Genomic DNA, 27,741 nt, shown 5'->3' on the forward strand with positions numbered 1-27,741 from the left:
TTCATGTATTTACTTTCAGGTGAGATACTTACTAGAAAATAGACATTTAAATCAACTCCCTGTAACTTAAAGTAATTACATGGTTGAGATTCTCGTGGGTCTCCCAGGCTGAGTCTGTGGCTGAAGGAGTATTTGTACTGGTCAGTGGATTGTGCTGCTGAGGTAAGCCTGTATGCTTCCCAGCTCCGGAAGCCAGCAGCAGAAATAGCTGCGGCACTCCAAGAAGCCTAAATTAACAGGATTTACCAACAATCTCAAAAGCATTACAAAGATAAATTATTGCTGCAAAAATATAGATAGGTTATGGAAGGGTAATCTGAAGGAAAGATTCTGTTTTCTGAAGAAAACATGTTTTTTGGAATATTGCTAATACTTTTCCAAAATAAAGGGACCTTTAAGGAAAGAAGTAGAAAATTAGATGTATCTCTGAGAGAATAATATTTAATTAAAATAAAACCCAGTAAATAATCAATTGTGTACACAATTTTATTTTTATTTGTTTACCATATAATAGTGAGACTTTAATATGTAAAAATTATTTAAATTTAGAATTCATATATTGGATCTGAACAATCCAGCAAAAAATTTTGTATTTGCATTGTTTTTGTAGTAAAGTATTTTTCTTGATATTGCTAAATAACTTGCAGTTGGGTAGATAATGGATTTTTCTTTTAGCATTTCATAATCTTCTCAGCATCTCAGTAATAAATTCCAATATTAACAGAAATATTTCCCAAATAAATGATGTTTGTAAAAATTCATCTAGGTTGATGTAGCTTAGATGAGGTTACCAACTGGCAAGCGGGGTAGACACATGTAAGCATAAGGTGTTTTGCTCAGGTTGATGGGATTGCCATCCAGCCTGATGTCTTCAAGAGCCCTACGCACATAAGTAAAATCTCTCCTTTTGCAGAACGTATCTTCATGCATCTCTTGAATGTTGTTGTTCTAAAAGAAAACAAGCAAACAACAAAGAAACTATCAGAATAGTTACCTGAAAGTAATTTTTTATTCTGAAACACCATTTATGGATGTGTTTTCAATGTGTAGAGAGACACTTGCTTGAACTCAAGGGCCCAGATTGTGGCAGCAAGTCATCCACGGAGAAATCTCTGAAGCAGGGGAAAATTTCTTGGCCAATGCAAAACTTCAGAACTAAGTAACTCAAACCATGTAGCAGAGAAGGAGGAGCCTGGTAGAATTATAGAACATTTTCATTTCCAGATTATAGTGAAGAGCCATATTAAGACAAATTTGATCCACGATAGGCCAGTCCAAAAATCACAGAAACATAATTATCATCTTGACATCTTAATATGCCTTAACCTGCAAAGGTACAACTCTGTAATTTGACCTGTGACAATTTCTTTCCCCCCGGCCCTCTCACATTAGTTTTACTCACACCTGTATATGTACTGGCAAAATTGAATGCATTTGGTTTTATTCCTTTGATTTAAATTGCTCTTACATGCCTTATATTCACTGAGCTTCGATTCTTGAAGCGAACCATTTTCAACCATGAATTGCTGGAATACAGCATTGTCAGGAAACTGGGACTAAAAAGCTCATTAACCTAAAAGGAGGGCTGAAAATTGTTCTCTTCTCCATTCCTTTGCTAGTGAAAAATTGGTGTGGACAAAGTCCTGCTCACTAAGTTTTTTCTGTAGCACATAGCACTGAATATATAATTTACAGGCACAAACAGGTGAAAAGGAAGTCAGCTAGCAGACAGAGAGTTTTGATAAATTTACTTACTGAAAGATCGAGGTTAAATGATGTGAGGCACATTACATTGCTTACTGAAAGGTTTTTTCTGTATGATGTAATTAGTAAAAACATCTGATAAACAAAACTGTAAATTGATACAAGATGAGATAAAGGGAAAGAAGCAGAGCTGGAAAAGGTTAAAAGGAAGTATTCAGAAAGAAACTCTTAGGTCATAATAACTCTAGAATTTGATTTTTGAAAAATATTTTATTAAAAATTCTGAAAATTAAGGCTTAGCAGAGCTAAATTTTACTTCTCTAAAAGACTTGCAATCACTAGTTAATTTTATGTTTCCCATAGCTTGTTTAGTCAAGTAAGAACACTTTTTGATAAAAAGAACAAACACTACAAGACAAATATTTGCCCTTCTGAGTTGTGCCTGTGCTTTGAGCATGATATAAAGAGTCAGTTCTTTTGTAGCCTACCTGAAGATGAAGAGCTTGGAGGCTTTCAGGGAGCGGCAAGGGAATGTGATCCAAATTATTGTCAGTGATATAAAGATGCTGCAGTTCATCCAGATTCTAGAGGAATATGGAAGAAAACGGGGGAAATAAGAGATATATTCGAAAATCTCTGCCAAGTAAGTTTGAAATCTATCACTGCAATGAACACCACCAGATAGCAGAACATTTAGTTTCAGCATGATATGGTGAAAAGACAGAAATTCAAAGACAGTAATGAACTCTGATTTGCATAGGCTGAGAATGTTGCTGATAAGGGATAGGTGTTCAGATTAAAATGAAGGGGAAAATGTTTTTCAAAAATCTACAGAATTATTAAAGATATAATTTTAATGATGATGTTGTTACCTTTCTTTTGTGACAAGACTACTCAATTTTGCAGAAGTGTATTGTATTGAAGCAAATTATAATTGTATAAGAACTGCTGGAGTTAAAAATACATTTCTCATTCTTTTCAAAAGGTAAATAATTTTCTCCCTTGACTTGTTGGAGGAATGAGTGCTGAGAAATCTGGCAGACACCATAGAGGTTGCTCACAGTGGTCTTTGAAAGGCCTCAGGGATCAGGAGAAGTGCCTGAGGACTGGAGGTAAGCCAGTGTCACCCCTATCTACCCCTAAAAAAAGCAAGGTGGATCTAGGGAACAACCATTCAGTCAGCTTCACCTCCATCCCTAGAAAGGTTACTGAGTGCCTCATTCCAGAATCCATCTTGATCCCCATCCTTCTTATCTTACCTTGATAAGAAGGTAATCAGGAGTAGCCAGCATGGATTCACTAAAGGTAAATCATGCTTGACCAACCTGATTGCTTTCTAAAATGAAACTACCAGAATGGATGAGGGGAAAACACTGAATATTTTCTACCCTGACTTCAGCAAGGCTTTCAACACTTTGTCTCCTACTATACTCTTAGTAAACTCAGGAGGTGTGGACTGGAAGAGTGGAAAGTGAGGTGGATTGAGAACTGAGTGAATGGCAGACCCCAGAAGGACATAATAATCAATGGCACAGTCCAGTGGGAGGTGTGCCACTAATGCTGTCCCACAGGGTTCAGTGCTGGGCCCAGTATTGTTTAACATGTTAATCAATGACTTGGGTGGAGGGACAGATGCCTCCTCAGCAAGTTCACTGATGACACAAAGCTGGGAGCAGTGGCTGATACCTCAGAAGGATGTTCAGCTTTCCAGAAGGACCCGAATAAGCTGTAGAGATAGGATGAGAAGAACCATCTGAAATTCAGTAAAGGCAAATGCAGTGTCCTGCACCTGGTAAATAATAACCAGCAGTACAGACTGGGGGGAGATCTGCTGGGAAGCAGCTCTACAGAGAAGGACCTGGGGGTCCTGGTGGACAACAAGCTCTCCATGAGCCACCAGTGCCCTTGTGGCCAAGAAGGCCAATGGAGACCTGGGGTACATTAGGAAGAGCATTCCAGCAGGGCAAGGGAGGTGATCCTGCCCCTCTGCTGAGCCCTGGTGAGGGACATCTGGGGTGCTGTGTCCACTTCTGAGCTCCTCAGGACAAGAAAGAAACATGAAGCTCCTTGAGCGGGTCCATTTGAGGGCTACAAAGATGATTGGAGGACTGGAGCATCTCTCTTATGAGAATAGGCTGCACTTCGCTCTCCACATCCTCTGGAGAGAGAAAGAAAATATTTTTCCATCACACCCAAACTTACTTTAAATGCCTCATTTGGTATCCCTCTGCGACCAAGCCTGTTCTTACTAACATCAATGAATGTTAAGGTAGATGGTAACTCAGGCAGTTGCCTTATCCTATTGTCACGGAGCACCAGCTCCTGAAGTTGGGGCAATCTTCGGAAGGCATCTTTGTGGATATCTGATATGAAGTTTGCAGTCAAATCAATCCTCTTCAAATGGTCTGGCAGAGAAAGAGGATACAACAGATTTATAAGAATGTATTTCCTGAAATTTAAAGAAAACCCTGCCTGTATCATTCTTTATACATCTTTCAGTGAAAGACTTCAAAGTTTAGTTTTAAGATTTCTGTGTGCATTGGGAACCTTATAAATTATTGTCTTTTGAAAAATGACACTTAATATATCACTATATTTCTGGTAGATAGGTGCCAGAAATAATTAAAATTAAAGCCGATTTCAATAATACAGCTATCCATACTTAAGTTAGCAAAGTCATTTCTGCTGATCTTCTTGATTCTGTTATAGCGTGAGTAGAAATAGGTGGTTTTCTTAGGCAATGGTGGAACAGCATGAAGTTCACGATCATCACAGTAGACTGTGGTCCCTAGGCATGTACACAAAAGGCAAGTGGGAAGACCTGTCAAGGAATTTAAAAGAAAACACTTTGTTAGAAAGGACATAAATAAAAGTCATACATAAATTACTGCAATGAAATGCTCACTCAAGCACCTACTCATCAGTCTTTGTCTATGATAAAGTTCACTTCCCATTCTGCTTTGATTAGGAAATCATATAATTGCAACACTAAAGTGATTAAATTCTTTTAAAAATGAGTTTATTTTTCTCTCTGTGCCTAGAAGAGCAATTAACTTCTTCCAATAAGTTGTTTCTCAGGCTGTAATAGACTATTTGGTTACAGTAACCAGCCAGAAGTTGAGTTCCCCTTAAGCTAGCAGGTGTATAGTTCACAGTGAAGTAGCATGGAGACCTTTTAGAGACTAGGCACCTATCTGACTTTGGAGGAGGATTCCACATAGATTCTTTCTTCAGTAAGAGACATACAGAAACTATGTACTTCATTTTCAGTAAAAAAGAAAATAAAATGGGCTTGCTCAAAATCAACACTGCACACAAAAACATTTCTCTTTCCTACTAACCATCTTGAGTCTGGGGTCCAAGAACCCCTGACCCCTGTGCTGAAGACCCATCAATTAATTTTGGCGTAGATGCTTCATCCTCAGTTTCTTCTGTCAATGGTGCAGAAGAATAACTCTCTTGAATTGCAGACAGTAGTTTTGTCCCAATATCTGTCTAGGAAAATTAAAAGGAGTTGTTACTGTTTACTACTCTTGGAAGCTGTTTGTCTTGCAGTTATTCATATTCTTCCACTAGAGGTCACATATTTTCTGAGATTTAGTGCTGGAGCTGCATTTTATCTGGAGCTATAATGAATTCTGATAATTTATAAACAATTCATGAAAATCAAACATATTTGTTCACTTTTTTGTCTGTGTTTTGGGTTTTTTACTGTATGCATACATGCATATACTTCATTACTAATAATATATACTAGTAAAATTATTTTTCAATATTTATTTAAAGATAAATTAGATTTGTGATAAAAATTGATAAACTGTATGTAAAAAATGAAAATTTGCTGTGAAATATCAAAAAGGTGTGAGTCATTTAGCATAAAATTGTAAATTGTACCATCATAAATCCAAATCCAATATAGGTGTTCAGGCTCTGCTTAGAACACTAACATGACTTTAAAATATTACTAAATAATTCTGAACTTCAACTTCACATAACTTTCTAATATGTTAAAGACTCTGGTTAACTTCATTCATTAGTAGCTGTATTATGTAGTATGAAAAAATTGATATATTGGATAAAACCTTGATTTTAAAACACATAAAATTTGGAAGATCCTTGCATAGAACTAGAAAACTTATAATTTTGCCCTTCAATCAACATAACTAATCAAAGCATTTAATTCTGTCAGGTTAACTCTACTTCTAAAAATGCATTCTGTTGATTTTCTTATATGACAATTCAGGATAAAAATTAAGATATAGCAATTTTCTTGTTTCACATCACCTCTCATAAAAAGAGTATTGCAGACTTGTCAGGCTTGTTGCAGAGGGGGTCTATATTATCAGAGGCAGAGTTGTTTTCTGTAATCACCCAGACAGCTGTGTTATCTTTGCAAGTTACTTTCCCAATGTATCTTCATTTCCCCATGTGTAATAATATTGTTCAGCTGAGCCACAGCCCCTTTTGAAAGCGCGCTCTATTCTTTAAATCTAAAACAATTAATTAGTATATTATAGGGTTTTGCACATCAGAGGTGCTGTTAAAAATGTAGGTAATTGTGGAGACCCTGGGGGGCATCCCCTAGTTTAGGGGTTCAGAAGAATCTTCCCCAAAAAAGTTGTTAAGACCTCATTGGCTCCTACCCCTGTTTCTATGTCCCTGAGCCATTCCTTCCCTATTCCCTGATTTGCCCTCATCTTTGTACTGCCCCGAGACCAGGTTCACCCCCTGCCCCTGGGATAGCGAGACCCAGGGGTCTGTCTCCCTGTGTATGCCTGGGACCTGAACATCTTACCAGGTGGCTGAATAAAGCATCTGTGGATACCATGCAAAGACTCTTTTTGCTTCCTTGCCCTGGACTTTATTAGCAGTAATTCAGGCTGCAATAGGTAATGCATTTAACCCTGCAGGTGCTGCACCCCTGTGCTGCATTTAGCACTCCTTATCTTTTTCTAAGACACAGCCAAATACAGAAATTTTGTTACAGTATCATTATTCCAAGTGCAAAGGCACCAAAGCCCAAAATTATGCTTCAGTTTTCATCCACAGCAGCTTTCTAGTACAACCACCACAAAACTACTGAATCCCAAGTCTTTAACCTGACCAAGCATCTCTTTTTGACATCATCCCACAGCTATTGCTTTCTTTGCTGTCTTCATGAAGAACCAGTTGTTGAAATCCATCACAGTAGTATTCATAAATTATAATTGTAAAACACAGGTAAAAACTAATTGACTGGCCAAATAGTTAGAATTTTTAAAATTTGGTTTTGTATGTAGACTATAGAAGTTAAAGGAACTAAAACACCTAACATCTGGATTCCAAGCACAGGCAAATCTTTGCTGTATTTGATCCCTACTTGAATCTCCTTCTATGTGTATATATATTTAATGTGTAACCAGCAGCTCAAGGGCTGTGATTCTGCCCTTCTGCTCTGTACTTGTGGGACCCCGCCTGCCGTACTGGATCCAGCACTGGAGTCTCCAGCACAAGGAGGACATGGGCTTGTGTGGAGCAAGTCCAGAGGAGAGCCAAGAAGATGAAGACAGACTGAGAGAGTTGAGGTTGTCGAGCCCAGAGAAAAGTAGCTTTTCAGTGCCTAAAGAGGACCTACAAGAAAGCTGGAGAGAGACCTTTTAGAAGGACATGTAGTGATAGGACAAGGGGGAATGGCTTGAAGCTGAAACTTTTATATATTATTAAATTCTTTACTGTGAGGGTGGTGAGGAATTGGAAATGGTTGCCCAGAGAATTTATGGAGTCCCTTGCTCAAGGCAAGGTTGGATGGGGCTTTGAGCAACCTGGGCTAGTTCAAAGTGTCCCTGTCCATGGCAGGGAGGGTTGGAAGTTGAAGATCTTGGTCCCTTCCAACACAAACAATTCTATGATTCTATGAACTGTGAAAATTTCAGAAAAAAAAAACCCTTTACATCTCATAATAGACTATCTTGCAGCATAGATATACATATAATTACAGGCAGTATTAAGCATTATGATCCTGGATTGCCTTACAACATCTAAATAACTACCTAAAATCTATATTTTTGGACATAATAGATAATTTCGTTTAGGTTATATAATGGCAATAGGTTCAAATATTTTATATCAATTAGTTTCACTGAAGACAGGGAACATGAAAGCAATAAAAAACCAGTAAGCACTCTGAACCACACAGGCTCAGATTTTGACTAAGAATATTTTAGGTTTTCTATATATTCTTTTTTTGTATTCTACTAAGCCACAGATGCTATTACTAATTAGAGTTTATGGATAAAAATGCCCCCAAACAGTTGCAAATTTCACGAAATGCAAGGTAATCAAATGATCAAGATGACCTTCAGCTGAACTGAGTAACTTGAGTTGATGTAAGTAAGGATGTACCTTGTCCTTCTGTGCAGACAAATACACAATGCTACCATCTGCAGCACTGACAGTAGACAGCTTAACCAGGAATGGACTTGGGGACAAATCAAAAGAAGATTTTGGGAACAAAGGAAATGGGACAGATGTTCTCCGAATGGAGGAAGCCTAGAGGGAGAGATACATTCCAGACTTTTATTGACCCAGGTTAGTGCTGCACTAAAGTTCTTGCACATGCTGTCTACTTCTTCAGCAGATTTGTGGAAATCAGATAAGAATCCCTCTTCTGAACTTCAGAATTAAATCCAGAGATTTAAGATCTGTAAATGTCTTTATATACAACTTTTCTTCTACTGAAAGTAATATTCTGTAGAAGAGTATTTTCAAGATAGACTTTTTAAATAGGCTTCAGACCAAAGATAATTTTCCTTTCACTTGTTATGGTGTTTGGGTCATCTACACTGACTGCCACCTCTCTGCATATTTGGGACATGCTTTATGGAACTTACTATCTTGGGATTTGTTATCTACTTTATGCTTTCTGAGGGTTCTTAGTTGATTAATCACTGCAGCTGTTGGGTAGCAAAGTGGAGGTGTTAACCTCTAGTACTTCCATGTCTACACTATTATCTCTTTCTTACTGTAGGAGGTCACCTAGATTTGAAGATAAACTGTTGAAAGTCTCCCAGCAGTTTCCCTGCAAATGCACTATGTCTGGGGTTTAGGGAAACTGCTCCAAATAGTTAGCTTTATCTGTTCAGTGTTCTGCAGTTGTGAGTGTCATAAGAAAATAAAAATTATTGATGTTAACTTAATGATGTTGCAATTTTTATACTTGCAACAGAGTAGGAGTTCATTGATATATGTGTTTTACATACCAGACCCAGAGCATGAGCAGTATTTTCTTGCTGTACATAACTTGGACTTGAGCCAGTGACCTAAAGGTAAAAGTCTGTTTCCCATTATTGGTCATATGATCCATGCAGCTTTGTATCTTTTACAAGTTTGATAAATCATGCGAGATTTTAACAAGACAAAGATGCTTCTTGGACTATATGCTGTACAGAATAATCCCTTTTTCCAGATGTTTGTTTCTTTTTGGCAACTGGACTTTATTAAAAAAAAATTGAAACATAAATGATTGTATATCACTTAATGTCATTATTTTCCATGTTATTTCCATTTTTGGAGGGAGGTGGGAGCCTGTAGTTAGGCAGGGAGTGGACTTGTATTTCATCTGGTACTTTAAGAATTATTCTTTGTGAAAAATCACAGAGCAGAAAGAACATTGTAGAGAAATACAATAAAGTGTGTTTCTCCTTGTCAATATCTACAAGTCTTCAAATAATAATCTGCCTTCCAAGACAGTTTTTATGCACGGCATAAGAAAAAACTGAAGGGGCATCACATCACTTATCATTAGCCATCTATGTGGTTAATAGTTACCCTATTCTGTCTTTGGCATCAATAAAAAGATTTAGAGAATATCAGTGCAGATTAGTCCCAGAGCATGGCAAATGACAGTGATACCTTTCCTAAGATTGTATGGAGTACCTGCTTTTTTTCACTATCTTATATTTATCCAATGTGACTCCAATTTCCAATGAAGGATCTTAGTGAGCCTGGCCAATTCAGAGGCCCATTCAGACCAGGAAGTTACAAAAGTCAAGAATGCAGAAATCAGAACATATCAGTAAGTGATAAAATGCAATTGGTAAAATCCAACCTGCTACTTGCCACCCATAGGCTGGGCATTTAGTTATATTAGCATCACTTCACAGTCAGTGTGAATGAGACAAAACTTCTGAAAAGCAGCTCCAGACATTGGCTACAGAAATTCCTTTTAGGGTGGGGTCTTTAGATGTCTATATCTCACCACTGAGTAAAAAGGTGAGACAAACAAAAGGCTAGGAGAGGCTCAGGAGTTTATTTTATATGTCTTTTTTATGTGTCTATTTTATGTCTACATATTTTAGGATCAAAGCTGATGTATTACATGTGATAAGTTTAAATCCACAGAAGAATTCTGAAGTGTGTTGTGTTTCAGTGTTTCTTTTACTACAAAATATAGATTTAATACACAAATGAAAATGCCAAACTTAAAAATAGGCATTTTAACCTTGAAGGGACAGTTGTTCCACACACTGACCCATCAAAAGGAACTGGTTTCTCCCATAGCTGTTTTGAAACTACCAAAGGCTTACAAGAAAATGTCTAATTATGGTAGAAGTTATTCATAGAATCACAGAATGGTTTGGGTTGGATGGACCATCAAAATCCTCTATTTCCAACCCCCTTGCCACAGGCAGGGAGGTTTGCTTTCCCATCTGAAAGTAACCTAAACTTGTTCTTGAAATTTGCATTTAAAGACTTCTTTTCTCCTATTGTTCTAAAAAAGAAATGGAATTGTTAGTCGCTGCAGACAAGTGAATAACAAGATCTGTAGTTGAAACCTTTCTGAAAAACTAGAAAAATTCCTATTTGGGGATAAAGCTTCAAATAAGTTCAATTTTCTGATCAACTATATGGTCATCTGACTTGTACATTACTTGTACCAATTAATAGGGGTTTTTTTTTAAATTTACGTGGTATTCTGAAAAGTTGTTGTATATCCACTTTGAAGTCTCCTATTTAATCAGATACCAACCACAAAGACAGGAACAGCAGTGTAAGACTCTGTCAACCCTGCAGAATGGCAAGAGTGAGTTCTTGCTCAAGCATGGCTCGTCTTCACGTGTGTTATGCCAATAGGAGAGATGGTTTGTGTGTATGCACACAGACATAAGCAAATATGTGTGTGGAACTCAAGTTCTGAGCTATGTGCAGGCACCAAAATGCCCTATTATTAGTTGATTCAAATTCAACAAGCTATCAAGTAATGCTAATCAGAATGCATCAAATATTAGGCTTTCACTGCATTTCTTTCTGAATATTTTGTGGATCATATTTTACAGCTCACCTCTTTTGTGTAAACAGACCCAGACCAACCTGTATTTAACTGTCTTACTTTTCTGCTCCTTCAGTGCTAGGCAAACCATTCTTAATTAAGCGCTCCTTTGCTTTTCAGCCTCACTGATAGCCTATCTTAGCAATGAAAATATTTTTCTGACGCTCCTTTATTTTTGCTTCTTATTTTTCTTAGTTTTTCCTACCTAAAGAAAAATTGACTGATTATATTTAACAGATGCTGTAATAAAATAATAATAATGCATTTTATTAGGCATTAGTAGCTGATGTACATAAGAATCTCTCTCCACAATTTGTTTCTCTCACACATTTTCCAAACAAAGTTTTAGTTTCAAAGAGGGAAAAAGTAAGAAGCTCACACAATAATTCCTTTGAGAGTCTGGTTGATTCTTTTCATTTTAAAGGAGGAAATCTCTCTTTGTATATGCTTTCAGAGCAGTTAGGAGAGATAGTTTTGACTGCGGCCTCTGGACTCTAACATTATATAAATATTAATTCAAAATACTAATTAACTGTAAAGAAAAGGGGAGATACATCAGCTCATGTTTATACTGTTACTGTCTGTTTCAGAAGATAAATCCAACACAAAGCTTGTACACTTACAGTGACATTTCTTTGCTGTAGCTTTCTCCTTGAGGACCTTGGAATTCTTTCCTTGATAATAGGCTTTTCTTTTACTCAGCCTTTTTTTAGCCATTATTTGTGAAAAAGTTGATACTGCTATCTTAATGTCTCTATGCACATTTTATTTCTGAGTGATATATTACTTTAAGGTTTTCCAGTATTAATTTCCATTTGGATGCAAAGCATTAGCTAGGTCTTCTGTGTCTCACTAACCTGGGATCTTGGAAACCATAGATTTTATAATCTGCAATGTCACCTAACACATGACAATCCATAGCTTTGATTGAGGATTCAATACAATACTCGCAAGTAATTCACAGCTACAACTACTTTCCCCATGCAAATATTTGCATTTAAAAAAGTATTCCATGTATACATTCCTAACTTTTCCCAGCCATAAGATTATTCCAGAATCTATGACAAAAATAGACTTCAAGTGAAGAACATCAAGGCCCATTATCTAGAAATCTTTTCAGAAAAATGTTTTCAATCCAATGAAGTGTGTGTGTATATACACACATACACTCTACACAAGAAACCATACTTCCAGAGTATGAGAATTAGCAAAGTCATGAACTTGGACTCAGTCACCTTACTTAACTGTATTAAGATTATAAATTTTCATACTAAGCCTGAAACACATGTCCAGGGTTCATCAAAAGTTATTTGAGGAAGATAGGTCTATGGCATGGAATGAACTTTCCCCATGGCATTCCTCAGTGCTGTGCTTTGTGTTTTCAGCTGAAAAGGTGTTGATAATGCACCAGTGCTCAGTGACTGCTGATCAGGGCTGGCACAGCACCAAGGCTGTCTCCAACATTCCTCTCTCACCAATAGGGCAGGGGTGGTCAAGGTCTCAGGAGTGGATGGAAACAGGACAGCTGATCCAAGCTGAGCAAAGCAATATTCAATATGGTATCTGGTCAGCAATAAGAGCTGAGAGAAAGGAAGAAGTGTGGGGGGGGGGGGGGGGCTTTATTATTCAGGTGTTTGTCATCAGGAGCACCTGCTACACGTACTCAAGTCCTACTTCCTGGAAGTGTTTGGCCATCAACTGCTGACGGGAAGTAGAGGATAAATCTTTTGTTTCCCTTTGCTTCTGCATGCAAACTATGTTTTTCTTCATTAAACTGTATATATGTCAACTCCCAAGTTTTTAACCTTACTTTCTTTCCCCGTCTTTCTGAGAAGGGAGAGTGAGAAAGCATTTTGATGGTCACCTTGGTAGCCAGCTAAGATAAACCCACCTCAACAGATATCCAAAGAGAATGATTCATACTTGTCTTGTAGCATGGTGTTGGGATTCTAAGCCTAATTTTTAAGATAGAATGAGTGGAAAAAATCTCTTTCTAATTTTCTTCAGGTCTTTCCACACTTTGGTGATTACACATTGACTGTGTGATTACAGTACCTAATGGTCTGGAAAAGGACATGTCGACACAGGTGGTTTAGTTTAACTCCTTGAGGTGCACAGGTTAATTTTTACTTCAATTCACATTGAAATTATCAGGAGTAGCATCTGAATGCATCTGAGGTACTAGAACTTGTCAGTTTCCTGGATCTTCTGCTAATCAGTTGGACACACAACCTTACTAAAGTTTGCATTTTTGCCAATGAGTCTAAAAATGGATTAAACAGAATGGCTTCTATCTGCACATAACTGAATTTTCAAATCTTAAATTGAAGACAGCAACAACAGAAAATGCTATTTGAGTTTTTTCTCCACTGCTTCAATAGCCTGAATATATGATTCAGAACTCTAAATGGAAATTCAAGTCTTAAAGAGTTACTGCACACAGGCTAGATCTGTTGAAGGCCTGCTGGTTGTCTGGGTCTCTGTGGTATTGCTCATCATGCAAACTATGCATAATAAAAACTAACCTGTGACCCTGAATAAATATTTTACACATAGATCCACTTGTGTTGTTCACATCATTATGATAACAAGATTTTAAGCAGTAAAGTCATAACCACAATCAAGAAATCAAACATATTCTGCTTAAAACTTGGGTGACATCAGTGATATCAGTGATTAAAATATAACTTGCAAGACTGACATGGCCTATCAAATAGGACACTGACATGTGTATAAAATTTGCTTGATTTCTACAGCACTGACCACTCATATCTCCTGGGATATGGGGAACTATAAATGCTTAGGATTCTCTTGGGTGGTACATGGTGTTAGGAATGTAAGCAAAAAAAATGATTTTGGCTAAACATCTATGAAAAAAAGGCTCTCACAGTGAGGTCCATCCATATGCAAAACAAAACTCTGTTCAAGTGCTGTGTTGGATGAACTTTACCTGATGAATTTTAAAAAGGCTGTCTGAAGAGCTCAGTAATGGAAGATAATCCTGCTCTGGAAAAGAAGCTTACCAGTTTACCCTGACTCTGCCTATTCCATGCCTTTTAAAAAAAAGCAATTCATGTTGGGATCTCATATCTTTTCATGTTGGGTGCAACATCAGTCATCCTGAATTTCCTTTTGGCTGGAAAAGAACATCAAAGCCTTGCTTTATCCTTCACTCAAAAACTTGGAAAGGGCCGCCCTATGTTTTGGTGCTATAGGACCTCGCAGAGAGAGCACAGCACCGGAGAATCCCACCTACCATTAAATGCATTACTAAGAAATCTGTTGTTTGAATGAGAAAAACTCAGTGATGAGGCACATTCAAAATAACTTCTCCCATTTCTGGGAAGGAAGTAATTTCTGTAGGAATGATAAAGGTTTCATTTCTAAGAGCAAAGAGAGTCAGAAACTGTGGTTTATTAATCAATGTGAAAGACAGCACAGTGACTTTATCAGGAAAGTGAGCTCAAACAGAATCAAGTAGAGCACAAGCGTGGCACAAGGGAAACTGGCTAAAGGCAAGGTGAATTCCTTGCAGCAATGTTATTCTCAATTCCTCTTAGATTGAAAATTTATTTCCTAAAAGTTATAAGGCTCTGATCTTAGTGCTAACTTTATCTCTTCAGTTCTCTTGTTTTGGAATATAGTTATTCTTAAATTGTCTCTGTCCTTTGATCTCAAAGTTATTTTCCAATTTCTAATTCACACTGATGAAAGAAGAGCTCCTGTCCCTCCTGCTGTAATCATGAATCTTTCAAAGGATTGTATTTTCATGAATTATGCATTGTTATGTGAATAAGCACTAAAACATTACGTATAAAAATAAAAATCCCATGTTATTTAAATATTATATTTTTTTCTCCACTTATATCACACACAATCCTGAATCACTGAGTGCTTGTACTACCTTCAGGGAAGTTGTGCCAATGTCTAATCAGCAGGGTGAGGAAAAAAAATTAATGTAGCCTTTTAGTAATTGTAAAGAAATAGAGGATTGCAGAAGAGGAAGAAAACTTTTAAGTCAAGAAGTGGAGTCCCTTGTTTCTACAGGCAACATATCTTACCCTCTCATACTGCATCAGAATTTCAACAGGTTTTTTCAGTAATTTATTTTACTTTCCTGTGTTTAAATTCAAATTCTTTCTCTTTCTTTTTTCTTCCTTCTGCCACTTTCCTAGCAGCAAGAGAAAACATTAGCATTTATAGCCTGACACAATTGTAGTGAACATAAACCTAAGAAAACAGCATTTTACAACCTCATTTAATGGGAAATGCTGGAAATCCTGTCTCAACTGCCTCCATGCGTCACCCAGACAGTTAAATTACAATGACGATCTCTAACAGAATTTGTGGAATTGCATGGAGACCTGAGGAAAGCATGCTACCTTTCACCTACTCTTAAAGATTGCCACAAAAAACCCCAAAACAATTAGAATATATTTTGGCTGTGTTTGTAGGTTAGGGAAAAAGTGAATGAACTGCAAAGGCAATAGAAACCACATAAGTATATTTGTCAGATAAGTATTTTCATGGCAAAGAAAAACTGATCAGTAACTACTGCATTTATGCACTTTGGAAAGACAGAATAAATTAAGTTCTAATTACCTCTACTTGGTCAGACTGCTTGTTTTCATCATAGGCAAATGGGTGAGGCAGCTCTCCAAGTGGTATGTCATAGAACTCAGAATCATAAATTAGGGTATCACTGATAGGGGCAGCTACAGCAGACTCAAAGATAAAAAATCCCAGAAAAACATTTACAAAGGTCTGCATTTTGTTTTCTTTTCTGAAAGAGAAGAAAATGAACAGATGGTAGGTACTCTGGTGTTGAGTACCATGTCACAAATACAGTACTTATATATAAAACCCACAATATTTCTGATGAATAATTAACATTTATTTATGGTGGCTCAGTAGTTTAATCTGGTTTTCTTCATGAAGAGTCTCTGGAGCTGAGAATCCTTCATACTGGTCTGGCCATATTCTTATTCATATAATTTAGAAAAGACCTATGGAATTTTATTGGTGTAAAAATAAACATCTGAATTATATTTTTACCCTTTCATCTAACTTCACCTATTTTCATTGCAATTAGATATGAACTTTTAAGAAACTAGAGAAAAGGTAAATTATTATATTACTTGTCTCTATCACAATAAATAATTTTTTTGAATGTATAACAATGTAATATTATATCTCTCTTCCATCATAAAAAGCACTAAACAGAATCAAACAAACAAACAAAACCACCAACCTGTTAGAAAAGACTCATGGATGGGTAATTTCTGGATAAGCATAATCAAAATACTTTTTACCTGTTAGTTGTTTTGTCAGAACATAATTTTACTTGGTGTGGCACATCTGGACCATACTTTTGCAAAGGTCTTGGGAGCAAAGTAAAAAAAAATATGTTGTCCCAAGGACAATAACACCAGTACTCTGAATTCCTTTGTTATTCAATCAAAACCATTTTTGAAGTAGTGAGAAATTGTGATGTGGTGTATTCACCTGTTCTCCTTGGAAAATAGAATTGTTAAACTGAATTATCATCTATTTAAAGTTCTATAAAGTTGAATTATCACCTATTTAAAGTTCCAGAATTCAGTAAAATGGTAGAAAATTCATGCTAGGCTTGAGAAGTAGTGTTTATGCATTCTCTTTTCCTTGTAAATGATGCATTCACTATTATCATATAAGATGCCTGACACAAGGTTCTATTCAACATTCTTTACTTGCATCTTTATTTATCTACAGCTCACATTAATTTCACCAAAAGCACAGTGGTAATGATCAATGCATAAGTCTAATAAACTATATTCCTTATGCGATGCCGTGATATGCAGTCTTAAATATTTAATTTCAAAATTGTAGCTACTTCTAATAAAGTACAAGAAATACATGAGATTTTTTTTTTTTAATGTATGTACTGGGCAACAAGCTGAATTTTAGCTTCATGAAAAGAGGTCTTTATAAAGTTGGTTTAGGCATGAGGATATGAAATTCCTCTGGGGATGGTCAGTAACACAAGGCGTTCATTTTTCTCTCATTTTCTTTATTCAGAAAGACTTCAGCTGCTGCTGGAAGAAGTTAGAGTCACGGGGTCTTCTCTTTGAGAAAGCTTAGATGAATTTTACCTTTCAGTATTAGCTTCCAATATTACTAAAGGTATTCTGCTTTATCAAAAAAATTAAATAAAGTAAAATAAAATAAAAATGCAATCAATCTCAAATAAGCGAGTATGCTAGAATTAGATGGTTTTTGTTGGTCTTTGTTTTCTGCTGCCTATTTTTGGCAGAATTGGTTTTGGTCTTGCTTCTCCTTTCCATGTCATTTATCTCAGATGATTCAGCTATAGAAGGTGTTATCTATCAACCCAAAATGTAGTACTAACATAGACGGTGTAATTTTTCCTCTGAATAAACAATTCTTAAATAAAAAATTGTTCACTATGCATAATTGTTTGCATACCACAACTCCTAAAAATAAAAGATTTTTAAAGAGTATAAGGCTTGATAAGTATTAAATTTTGCATATATGCAAACCCAGCAAATATCTGTGGGAAAAAAAAAGTTTGTCTACGGCTATAGTATCTGCACTAATTTGCAGGGTTTGCATGTCTCTATTTCCCTTTCATGTAATATATTGGAATCCACTGTAGAAATATTGGCATCTGCAGTAGCTGTAAGATCAAATATTTTGATGAAGATTATGTACACCTCTCACAGGAAGGAACTAAGACATATCCAGGGAAAAATAAATAGTCTCCACAATCTGCGAGCTTTGAATCAGTATTAAGCATGATAAAATTACACAAATACTAGTATTTCCAGCGATAAAAATTCAACTAAGAGAGAAGTGCCAAAACTTACCTTTAGCTTCCGCTGTCTCAAATAGGATGGAGCTACTCAGAATGCGGAGCCAGTGCTATTAGACCCTGACCAATGGCAGTGGCATTCTGCAGCTGTGGGAGGTAGTACAGCTTCTACCCTCAGCTGAAGACCTCAGCCCAGGGAGTTTCTCTGACTTCAAACACCTTTAATATATGATTTTGCTGAACTGAATTTTTGGAAGGTCAAACAAAGGTTTGTTGTAAGGAAATGGCATTTATTTCACATAACAGTTTTTTTACCCCTTCCCCTCAAATTTCTTGGTGCTCCTACCAATATAGCAATAGGTTGTGTTCTGGAAACAACTTCTTTTGTATTACCTGATAACCTACAAATACAAATTTGTCTTTGTCCAAAATCAAGTCTTCAGCAAATTGAATTATATATTAATGTTTTCTCTATATGTAACATCTCTGTATTGTGGCTTATTATATGTGGTAATGTTTAACAAATTTCCATCTACTGCAGGTATTTTCTGGTATGTATTCAGAGGTACTTTCCCCCCACCTCCTTTACTTTTCTGTAAGTACTTATGGAGCAATGCTCATAAAATATACTACTTCAAGTGTTTTCCTTCCAAGAGGAAATGCCACTTTCTTAATTGATGTAAATCCCTATCACAGGCTGCAAATAATGGCCATATACTCTAGTATAATGTGCTCTCTTACACCAGGAAAAATGTTTTACTATATTAGCATGCCAAGCTGTGTCATTTCTTAATTGATTGTGTTTTCTTTATTGTCAGTTCCTACTTAATTCTTTACTTTTGTATTATCAGTATTTGTACAACATCCACCTATTCCTCTGAATATTTTCATAATTTTTCCAACTCTTCAATGAAATATACCTTCTACTACTGTCAACATCCAATATTAACAACAGAACCTCTCCTGTATCCCTGGAAGGATGTAGGATTCATCTATAAGGCTCCAATGTGCTAAGGAAAATTTATTTCCTTTGCTTTATGTAACTTCCACAGCGGTTTTTATTTTTTTTCCATTAAGGCCATCCTAGTGGACAAAATTTGCATGAGCCACTGACAGGACATCAAGAATTTTAAGCCACGTGCCTTGTGGCAAGAATCCAAGATGTTTGGGCAATAGGTCAAACGGTAGAAGAGCAATAGCTCTGTTAGCAGATAGTAGAGGTTAGGGTGTTGTGGGATAAAATAGCTCAAGATATCATGTGCTATTTTGGCAATTGAGTCAAGTCTGCAGTGGCTTTTAGAATATGACCAGTATTGGATGACAGACTTCTTTCTTAGGAAGGTTTAGCATGAATAACTATGAATTTAGCATGGTTTCTATGAAAATAGAGGTCTTGAATCATTAAATCAGGTATTTTTAATTTCTTTTTCATTGTCTTTTCCATTGCAAAAACATCTTCTTCCATGAAGAATGAGGGCAGTAAGTAGAGTGAAAACACCACACTATTGTGTCCTGCTGCTCTTCTCTTTCTTCAGATCAGTAGCTTTAGTTTACTCCTTAATTTAGTGATCTAGTTGCTTGCAATACATACCTGTGTATGCTCCTTCCTGACAACAAACCAAACATCTGTACCTGCTGCAGCAAAAATTTGTCATTCACCTTCCTAGTGCTACTGATAATTTTTATGCTGCTCCATTTGCAAGTAGTTAACATTATTTCATTTTTCAGTGTAGTATTTTCTGCTGTGCTTGGTAATTTAAGATGTATTCCGCTAAATCCTCATTTCTGATGTGTCTCTTTCATTTATAAAACATATTCTCTCTAGGCAGGTCCAATAGTCATTGCTTTCACTTGTGCAAAAGATCCCAATGTTTTATTTTTTATTGAAGGAAAATTCTTATCTGTAAAAAGTTATTAATATAATTATTAATGTTTATCTTCATTCTTACACAACTAAGTAGATTTAGGCATACTGAGACCCAGGGCCTGAAACCTTTGTATCTGTAAGTTTTCTTTTTTGGTTTTATAATACCAATGAAGTTCAAACCACTTTGTGTCTGGATCTTAACTTTGATTTTAATGGTATACTGTACTCTTGTCAGAATACAATATGCTTTGCTGGCCTTGTTTTCCAGAAACACTAAGCAAGTAAAATTAATTGAAAATATTAACTTACAAATATTGGATTTCTGGTTTTGTTGGAGCTAGGGAAACATCTGAAAAAGAGTATATTTTATGTAAAGAATTTTACAGGCTTATGAGAATGATAGTTTGCTAAGCACACAAATAAGAAAACAGTTTTGTTTGTTTTGGTTTATGCTTTAAAGAACAAGAATGTGGAGATTGAGTTCTGTATCTGTAGGGGACATGCCTTAGTTGATGCCAAAATTATTGTTTGGCAATTTGTTTGAGCTTGGATGACAGAAGTCCTGACGCTAGCAATTCTAGTCCAGCTAGAAAGCCAAGAGACCCAACAAAAAAAAAAGATAAAAGAAAAAAAAGACTGCTTAGAGGTCTTGTGGCATCACTGAGCAAAAACCCAAGCTTTTTATAAAGCTCACCGTAAATTTGCGCGTGAGTTAGAAACTGATTCAGATCATTGCTTGCATTTTCTGAGTCCTGTTATCACAGAAGATAATGAAATTCTCGAGACTTGGGAGTGAGCTTTTCATGTCCTCTAATTAGTCCCTTCATTGACGTTTGGGTTTTTTCCAGATCCTCTGACCTTGTACAGTCTAAGTTGCTGTCTTGTGAACTTCCTCGGTTGTCTTTAAATCTTGCTCTTTGACTTAGTTGGGCTTGATTAAAAACTCACTGAAGTTAATAGAGAGTTCCATCCCATTCAGTGGTTTTTGGGGCACTGCTTAAACTGGAAGCATACCCAGCTGTGACCATTGCCTAACACATTCCTAGGAAGAATGTATTCCCACTGCATAATTTCTGGCAGTAGTAAATGAATTGATTTATTCCCCTGCTTTTTTGAAAGGCCTTTGTTTCCATTTCAGTTCTCCCAGTTCTTGGAGGTGCAATGACTCCTAAGGGTGTTCTTGAACTCAGTGCCAAAGCCTCAGGATCGTCCTATTCTTGTTTTCCAAAGCTTTGATTATAAAGCACTGAGCCTTTGATTCAGACTGTCAACGTTCACTCATTATAATTTTTTCTTTGCTTTCTTTTCTTTCAGTCCTCACAGATTCATCCCCAGGAACTTATGATAAGAAAAAATGTGTGGAAAAAATGTTATCTTTGCCATAAAATGAAAAATCCTGTCCAAATCTCAGAAAGAGCTTGGGTATTGTAGCAACTTTCCCTCTTGTCAGCTTCTTGGCCTGCCAGTCTGAACAGAAGCAGAGGTCTTCAATCTACAGTGTCAGCTCTGGAAAATTTTAGTACTGATTTTTAACAAGAGGAGAAAACTATGTCTAGCATTTAAAAGAGTGACAGGAGAATCCCAAAATAACTCATTCATTTTGCTGTTTCACATTGGCATCTGGCTAAAACATTCTCCTGGTCTGAGGCTATAGTATAAAAGTAATAAAACAAACTAAGCTAACATGTTGATGTATTCTCATCTAGACCAATAGTAACAAAATAAAAGATCACCTTCTCCTGGGCCAGGGACCAGTCCTACATAAGGGGGGAGGTAATACATGAGTGTTCCTGTAATGGTGACAGTAAGTTCAACTACTGGGTTATGCAGTCTCTTCAGTTTCCTCCAAATTTTTCATATTCTGTGATCAGAAAGGCATCTGTCAGATGAACAAAATTGGGTCACTCATATTGTGTGGCAGAGACAATTGTGTTTGGGTCAGAAGTGGGAGACACATGAATATTCATTTCTCAACCTATGCTATGACTCATGAGCTTGGTAATGTTAGTATGAGGAAGCAAATGAATGTTAGTTTTCTTTGAGTTTACTGTAGACAAGTAACTGCAAAGAAGGTGTAACTCCATCTACAGACACTTTAAATTATTTGGAAAGACATGCATTATTGTGAATTAAAAAAATATTCAGGATTTAAAATATGACTTTTCAAACAATATCCTTTTACCTACATATACGTACCTTTATCTAATTCAAATTTATTTGTTTTGGTTTTCTGAATAAAAGTATTTAGTATTCTAGATTAGGCCCACTGAATGAAGCATTTTACTACAGTGCATATTAAAGAGCACTGGATCAAACATCTTTGACATCCTACTTCTCCCAGTCATTTAATATGAAGATCCTCCAACATTTTCACAGATGTTACATGATGTACCAGTGCATCTGCTTCATGTCCAAATAAAAGCTTTTCTCACCTTTTTTTTAATGACTTTATTATTCCCTGCATCTTTATTTATCATTTATTTTCCAATCTTAAATATGTGGTCAGAATTATACTCAACAAAGGAAAAGCACGATGTGAAATTCTGGAATCATTGAAGACACTGCGATCATTTCCAGGGTTAAAATTCAGGCCAGTATTTTAGACTGATTCCTTCTGCAGTACTGAACACTCTTGACTCTTGTTTGTTTGTTAGTTTGTTCTGTAGGCATAGGAAGAGAATGGAGAGGTAGGAATCTGCTTTGGTAGATCCCTTGCCTGTCTCTACCAGTTGCATTTCATGAATTGCTGGTTATGGAATTTCGTTCACCCTAGGGCTCTGGGAAAAGGAGAGAATCCTATGAAGCTCACTGGGACTAGGGAACAAAGGCTGGATAACAGAAAAACAAATATCTCGGAGAGCAGGAGAAAGGAAGGAAATCATGTGTCTGCAGAAGGGATTAGCATTTCCATTTTGCTCATCAAAGTTAAAAGAAGTACAAAAGAAGGATTTAGAGTGCTCCAACTGTTCCATCCCCTGTGCAAATTAGCATAAACAGCAGGGAAAAGAGAGTTAAACAGAAAACGTGAGATAGCTACAACTGTTTTTGCTAGCAAAGTCTTGTTTAGATTTAATTATTTCTGCATAAACAGTGAATGCAAGCAATAAAAAGAAGCTTTTTAATGAGTCACAGAAAAAACTACCCTTTACATACAGATCTACTCAAGTGTCTTATTTCTCATGTTTGCCTGATTTTTGTTCTTGATGGCAGATTCCTTTTCAATTCACATACTCTTAAAGTCTGTTATTCTCTTCCTCTGTGTTTACTTTAATTGTCACCTCTTGCTTCCATGGCTGATGCAGGCAGAGAGCATATGACTTTTTCCCTGTCCTTCAAATATATTTTGCTGCTTTTTTGCACTGCCCATCCAGCTGTTTGGTTTTGGATTTGGGGGTTTTTCAGTTGTTTTTTTTTTGTTTGGTCAGGGTTTTTAAATCTTTCAGAAAAAAATAATGTGACAATTTTAAATTTGTCAGCTGTATGCTAGATCCATCTAATATTGCTTACTAGCAATAAAATCTCAGAATATTTTCATGCAGTCTGGCCTACCAGACTAATGACTTTCTAAATGAGCATTCAGAGCATTATTTCATTGCATATGGAAAGACCATATCTATATAGTCTTTGATATATCATTGCATTCAATATGCTTGGAACTTCTTAGTTGTTAACAAAAAACATTTTTTTCAACAGACACCATGCACATTTGCAGTAGAATCAAACAATCCATAGTTACACCTACAGGAATGGATGGCTCTCACTTTACTTTCAGAAAGGGTGGTTTAGAAACTTCAGTATCTGCTTCTGAAATTACTAAACTTTGTTGCAAACTGTGAGCAAGATCCAAAACTTATTTCTTTCAATTGCCTTAAGCCAGGCTTGATATAAAATTCAAAGCTCCTCCTTAAATACATTGCTAATGTTACATCTCTAACATTTGTTTATATCATAAACCCACAAGTTAAATCAATCATAGCATGCTATTCACTCTTTCTGGATGATATGAATTTTAAAGCAGATGAAATCTTGTCAGATTGTCACTATATATTGTATATGAATAAACTATATTGTTAACCTAGAAAAGCACCTTGGAAATCAGAGAGGTCCAATTATTCAAACTCTGCTAAAACAGGTCTGAAATACAATTTATAATGAATTATGTTCTTGCACTTCTTTTTATTTGATTTAAAAGTGTCAAGAGAATATATTTTTGGAGGGTATTTATTAATTTTAGTTTTGAAACAGCTGGGAGGTAATACTGAAATGTAATCTAAATTGATGTTGATGCCTAAGCTAAAATTTTTCCCCATTCCATGCAAATATGCATATGAGAGAAGGAAAAATGATTTTTTTCTGAGGATTTTGCTGGGCAAGTCTTAATGGGTCAATTTTTTTCTACCTTGTTACTACTCCTTTCATACTTTTGAAATTACTTTGATTTCAACACACCTGGGCTGGCCTGTTGGGTACATGCATGCATGCAGATCTTTGCAGGTTATACCAGAGCTCCTTGATGAAGGAATTTTCAGGAATTCTCAGTGAGGCCAAGGGCAGGAGTCAGAGTTTCAGGCTCACATATTTGGATTCTATTCCACTCACATTAGACAGACTGTCATTCTTCTAAAACCAAATTTACAATTTGCTGTTTAAGAGGTATAATTTACATCAGTTTTTAGAAGGAGCAGGGAAAGAAATTGCTGTTCTTTCTTTAATCATGGTTGAATATAAGATAGTAATGCTGAGTATGCAAGCATGTGGTGTTGCAAAATGGTTTTTATTAGCATACAGAGCTATTGTCTGCTGTTCCAGCCCAGCCTGTGGACTAGTGGTGTTAGACCCTTTCAGGAAAATGCAGTTTCTGGCCCCAGAGATGGAAAATTTCAGTGTGTTTTTGCTTAGCTAAACAAGTACAGTTCAGAGCTGGGTTATCATATTTATCTCTAGAAGACAAATGATATTTTACTTGGGATTGAAAAATAAACCCGAAACAAAGTTCAGTAAGACAAGGATTTGGAATTCATAGAGTACAAGCTTTGTGTTATATGTCCACACAGCCATTTATTCAAATGAAACTGTGAACACTACTGTACTTCACTTATTTCATGGATAGAGAATAGAAAAGATTTTATGTAGCATAGTGTCCTCAATATCCTGAGAAAAATTGAAATTGATGTAATAAATTAAAGTTGATTTTCTCATTAGCATAAACATTTCCCAGTTTTCTATGAAGTTTGATTATGAAATTTTATGTGTACTCATGGATTTGCATTTTATATTACATAGATTGCAGTGGTTTATATCCTCTATGTGTGTTTCCAAAATGTTAAAAAATATTTATAAAGAAGTTGACATGATAATTTGCATTTGACTGCCTTCAACATTAGTAACATAAAGGAGTTCTCTGCTGTTACTGAATTTCTAACAATATGCATGCATAATAATAACTTGTAGCATCTTAAATCTTAGAACAACTCACCAGCAAGTAATTCTCCAACACAGTGATTCCAAAAAGTTATGATTCCTTCAGACTGTAGAATACAATCTGGAAATTATTAGTGCAGTGTATAAACCAGTCATGTTAAAACTTTACTTAGTCACCAGTGTGTCATACATGCAGTTTTCAGGTTCTCAAAATATCCATTGCACCCTTCAATGCCATATATGCATTATCTCATTTTGATTGCTTCTTCTAGCAGGAGCCAAGGTAGTGGCTCTGGGGACTTGGATCTCAGGGGAAGCTCTACTGACCTTAATTCATGTTGCTCTGATCTAGTATATTTGAAATATGTTAATTCTCTTAATCTGTTATGGAATCAGTGATTGAGTATGGGTCCTGTTACATGGTCTAGCACTGACTATAACACAGAATTTCAGGCTGAAGCACAGAAGGAGTGGTGGCCGGCGGTGGGTGCATGCGAGGTGGGTGCTGTGGTCAGAAAACAGGGGGCAGAAGTGAAGGAGTCAGTTGCACAGAGTGAGGCAGACACAGCTGGTGTGGGCCCGGGCTAACCACAGCCTGACTGCAGGACCTCTGGCACTGTAAATAAGAAACACACCACCCTTCAGCCAATAGTTCTGTTTATTTGGTTTGAATTTCTGCTTTAAACTGTTTCTTTTCTGAGTAGATGTGGGAACATGTCCTTTGAGACACTAATGTACAAAGAATGTGAAAATCTCGTTTTTTTCATAGGCTTTAAGGAAAAATAACCTATTAATTAGCTTTAGTTCTTAGAATGACGATGGACTTATTTATTACCAATAAAATAATGTGGCTGTGAATGAGAATTAAAGATGTTTTTAATCAAACCATCATTTATACAAAGTAAATATTTGGAAAACATCTTTTAAAAGTTTGGAGAAAATATCAATGCAGATAGCAGTCCCGCAAAAGCCCAGGTTGCTATGAGCATAACAATGAAGGAAATTATAATTTGTTAATGAGCAGTATGTGAATTTCTCTGCTATTTTACAGGTCAGACAGTCATGTTTTTAAAATGCAGATATCCAATAAAAATACTGAAGTTAATATTCCGTGTGTGGTTGAACTGAAGTATTAAAAAATTGCATTTCAGCTCTATTTGGAATATAGGTGACATTTTCCAAAAGTGTTTTTCTAATTTATACACATACACACGTACACGGATCCTGGTAGCTTCAACAGATCTCAAGATAGTGTGATCAAATGGTCTTTAAATTTTTTATTAGTGGCATTGTCTTTTAGGAGGTTTGTTTGTTGTGTTTCATTGCCTGCACAATGTGTCATTGACCCTCATTGCTTAAAATCAGTATTTACTCAGCTCACCATCTGCATGAAGTTACCACGTGGTATCTGCTCTGCAAACTCAGTCATCTCTCTGTTGCTGTTAACAGGAACAGGACCAGAACAGGGTGATGAAAGGCCCTTTATCCAGCACGCTCAGTACCTGTTTTCACACAAAGCTGTGCTGATGAGTGTGTGAAGGAATCATTCATGGGGAAGTTTCAGCTTGTGTAAGTTTCCTAAAGTCTGTAAACCCAGAGTTATCCGGATTCATCCAGTTCTAGACTAAGGGAATAACTCCAACTCTGTGCAGAGAAAAATTCTACATCCAGGCACATGGGAAACAGTGTTAAATTTCATTGTATAAATGGTGCTTTCTTTTTGTTTCTGTTCTTTGATGAGCAGTGCAGTGATTATAGTGTTGCTTGCCCAGATGCCCACAGTTATTTTGCTGATTCTTTGGTAGTAGTTGGTCCACTACAAGTAACTAGGGAAAAAATTATCTGCTGGCACCATGGCAAAAGGCCTTCTGTCAGCCATATAAAAATTCAGGTGGAAACTTTAAAGTTTCCTAACTGTTAAGCAGTAGAGGAATTGTCCTATGATGGCTAAAAGCCTTTGGTCAATTGTCCTATGATGGCTAAAAGCCTTTGGTCATTTTAGTGTAAAATCACAAAAATGTATTAATTATATTATGTGATAACAAGTAATGGAGATTTTTGCTCCAAATGAAAAAGTTGTACATGAAGATCAGAAGGGGTTCTTTTAGCATTTGGGGAAAAGAAGTGGGACTATTCAGCTATAGCCTGTCATAGTCAAAATGGCAGGCATGGAGGAGTATTTGAAACTTGGTGTGCACAATGTGCGAAGTGTATCTAAATGGCCATGTATGGGGAGAGAAGGAAGTACAAAAGAATTGCTGTGCTGGAGATCAGAAGGAAGGTATTTTAATAACGGAGCTTTATAGAAACATTGACAAGAATCATGCAGAGGAACAGCAGGTTTATGAAAGAGCATAGCATGTAGTGCAAATATTCACACCATAGAATTGTGGTATCCAAAAGAAGAGTGGGTGTGGTATCAGTATCAGTAAGGAAGACACATAGAAGACATTGTGGAGAATTGTGAAGAAAAAGAGTAAGCTCCATTTCCCCCATCTAAAATTCCAGTTTCTTTAATATAGTTGTCAGCAGGAGACTGGGGAATGAATCTCTACCACAGAGGTTAAAGATCAAGTAGTGTGAATCAATAAACTCGTCCAAGGAAAATGAGCAAAGGGAGATCAGCAAGGA

The 27,741-nt window shown here is 36.4% G+C and overlaps 1 protein-coding gene across 1 annotated transcript; it reads right to left on the minus strand.

Moving 5' to 3' along the window:
* Positions 1–777: 777 nt before the first annotated feature.
* EPYC (epiphycan) lies at positions 778–15,781 on the minus strand. Its single transcript, XM_064731571.1, has 6 exons — positions 15,614–15,781; positions 5,046–5,199; positions 4,367–4,525; positions 3,907–4,109; positions 2,193–2,288; positions 778–948 (listed from the first exon to the last, which is right to left on the minus strand). Exons 1-6 carry the CDS (start codon positions 15,779–15,781, stop codon positions 778–780), a joined length of 951 nt encoding a protein of 316 aa, XP_064587641.1.
* Between the last annotated feature and the right edge of the window lie 11,960 nt (positions 15,782–27,741).

This window comes from Zonotrichia leucophrys, chromosome 1A (genome assembly GCF_028769735.1).
Source record: "Zonotrichia leucophrys gambelii isolate GWCS_2022_RI chromosome 1A, RI_Zleu_2.0, whole genome shotgun sequence".
Lineage (NCBI taxonomy): Eukaryota > Metazoa > Chordata > Aves > Passeriformes > Passerellidae > Zonotrichia > Zonotrichia leucophrys.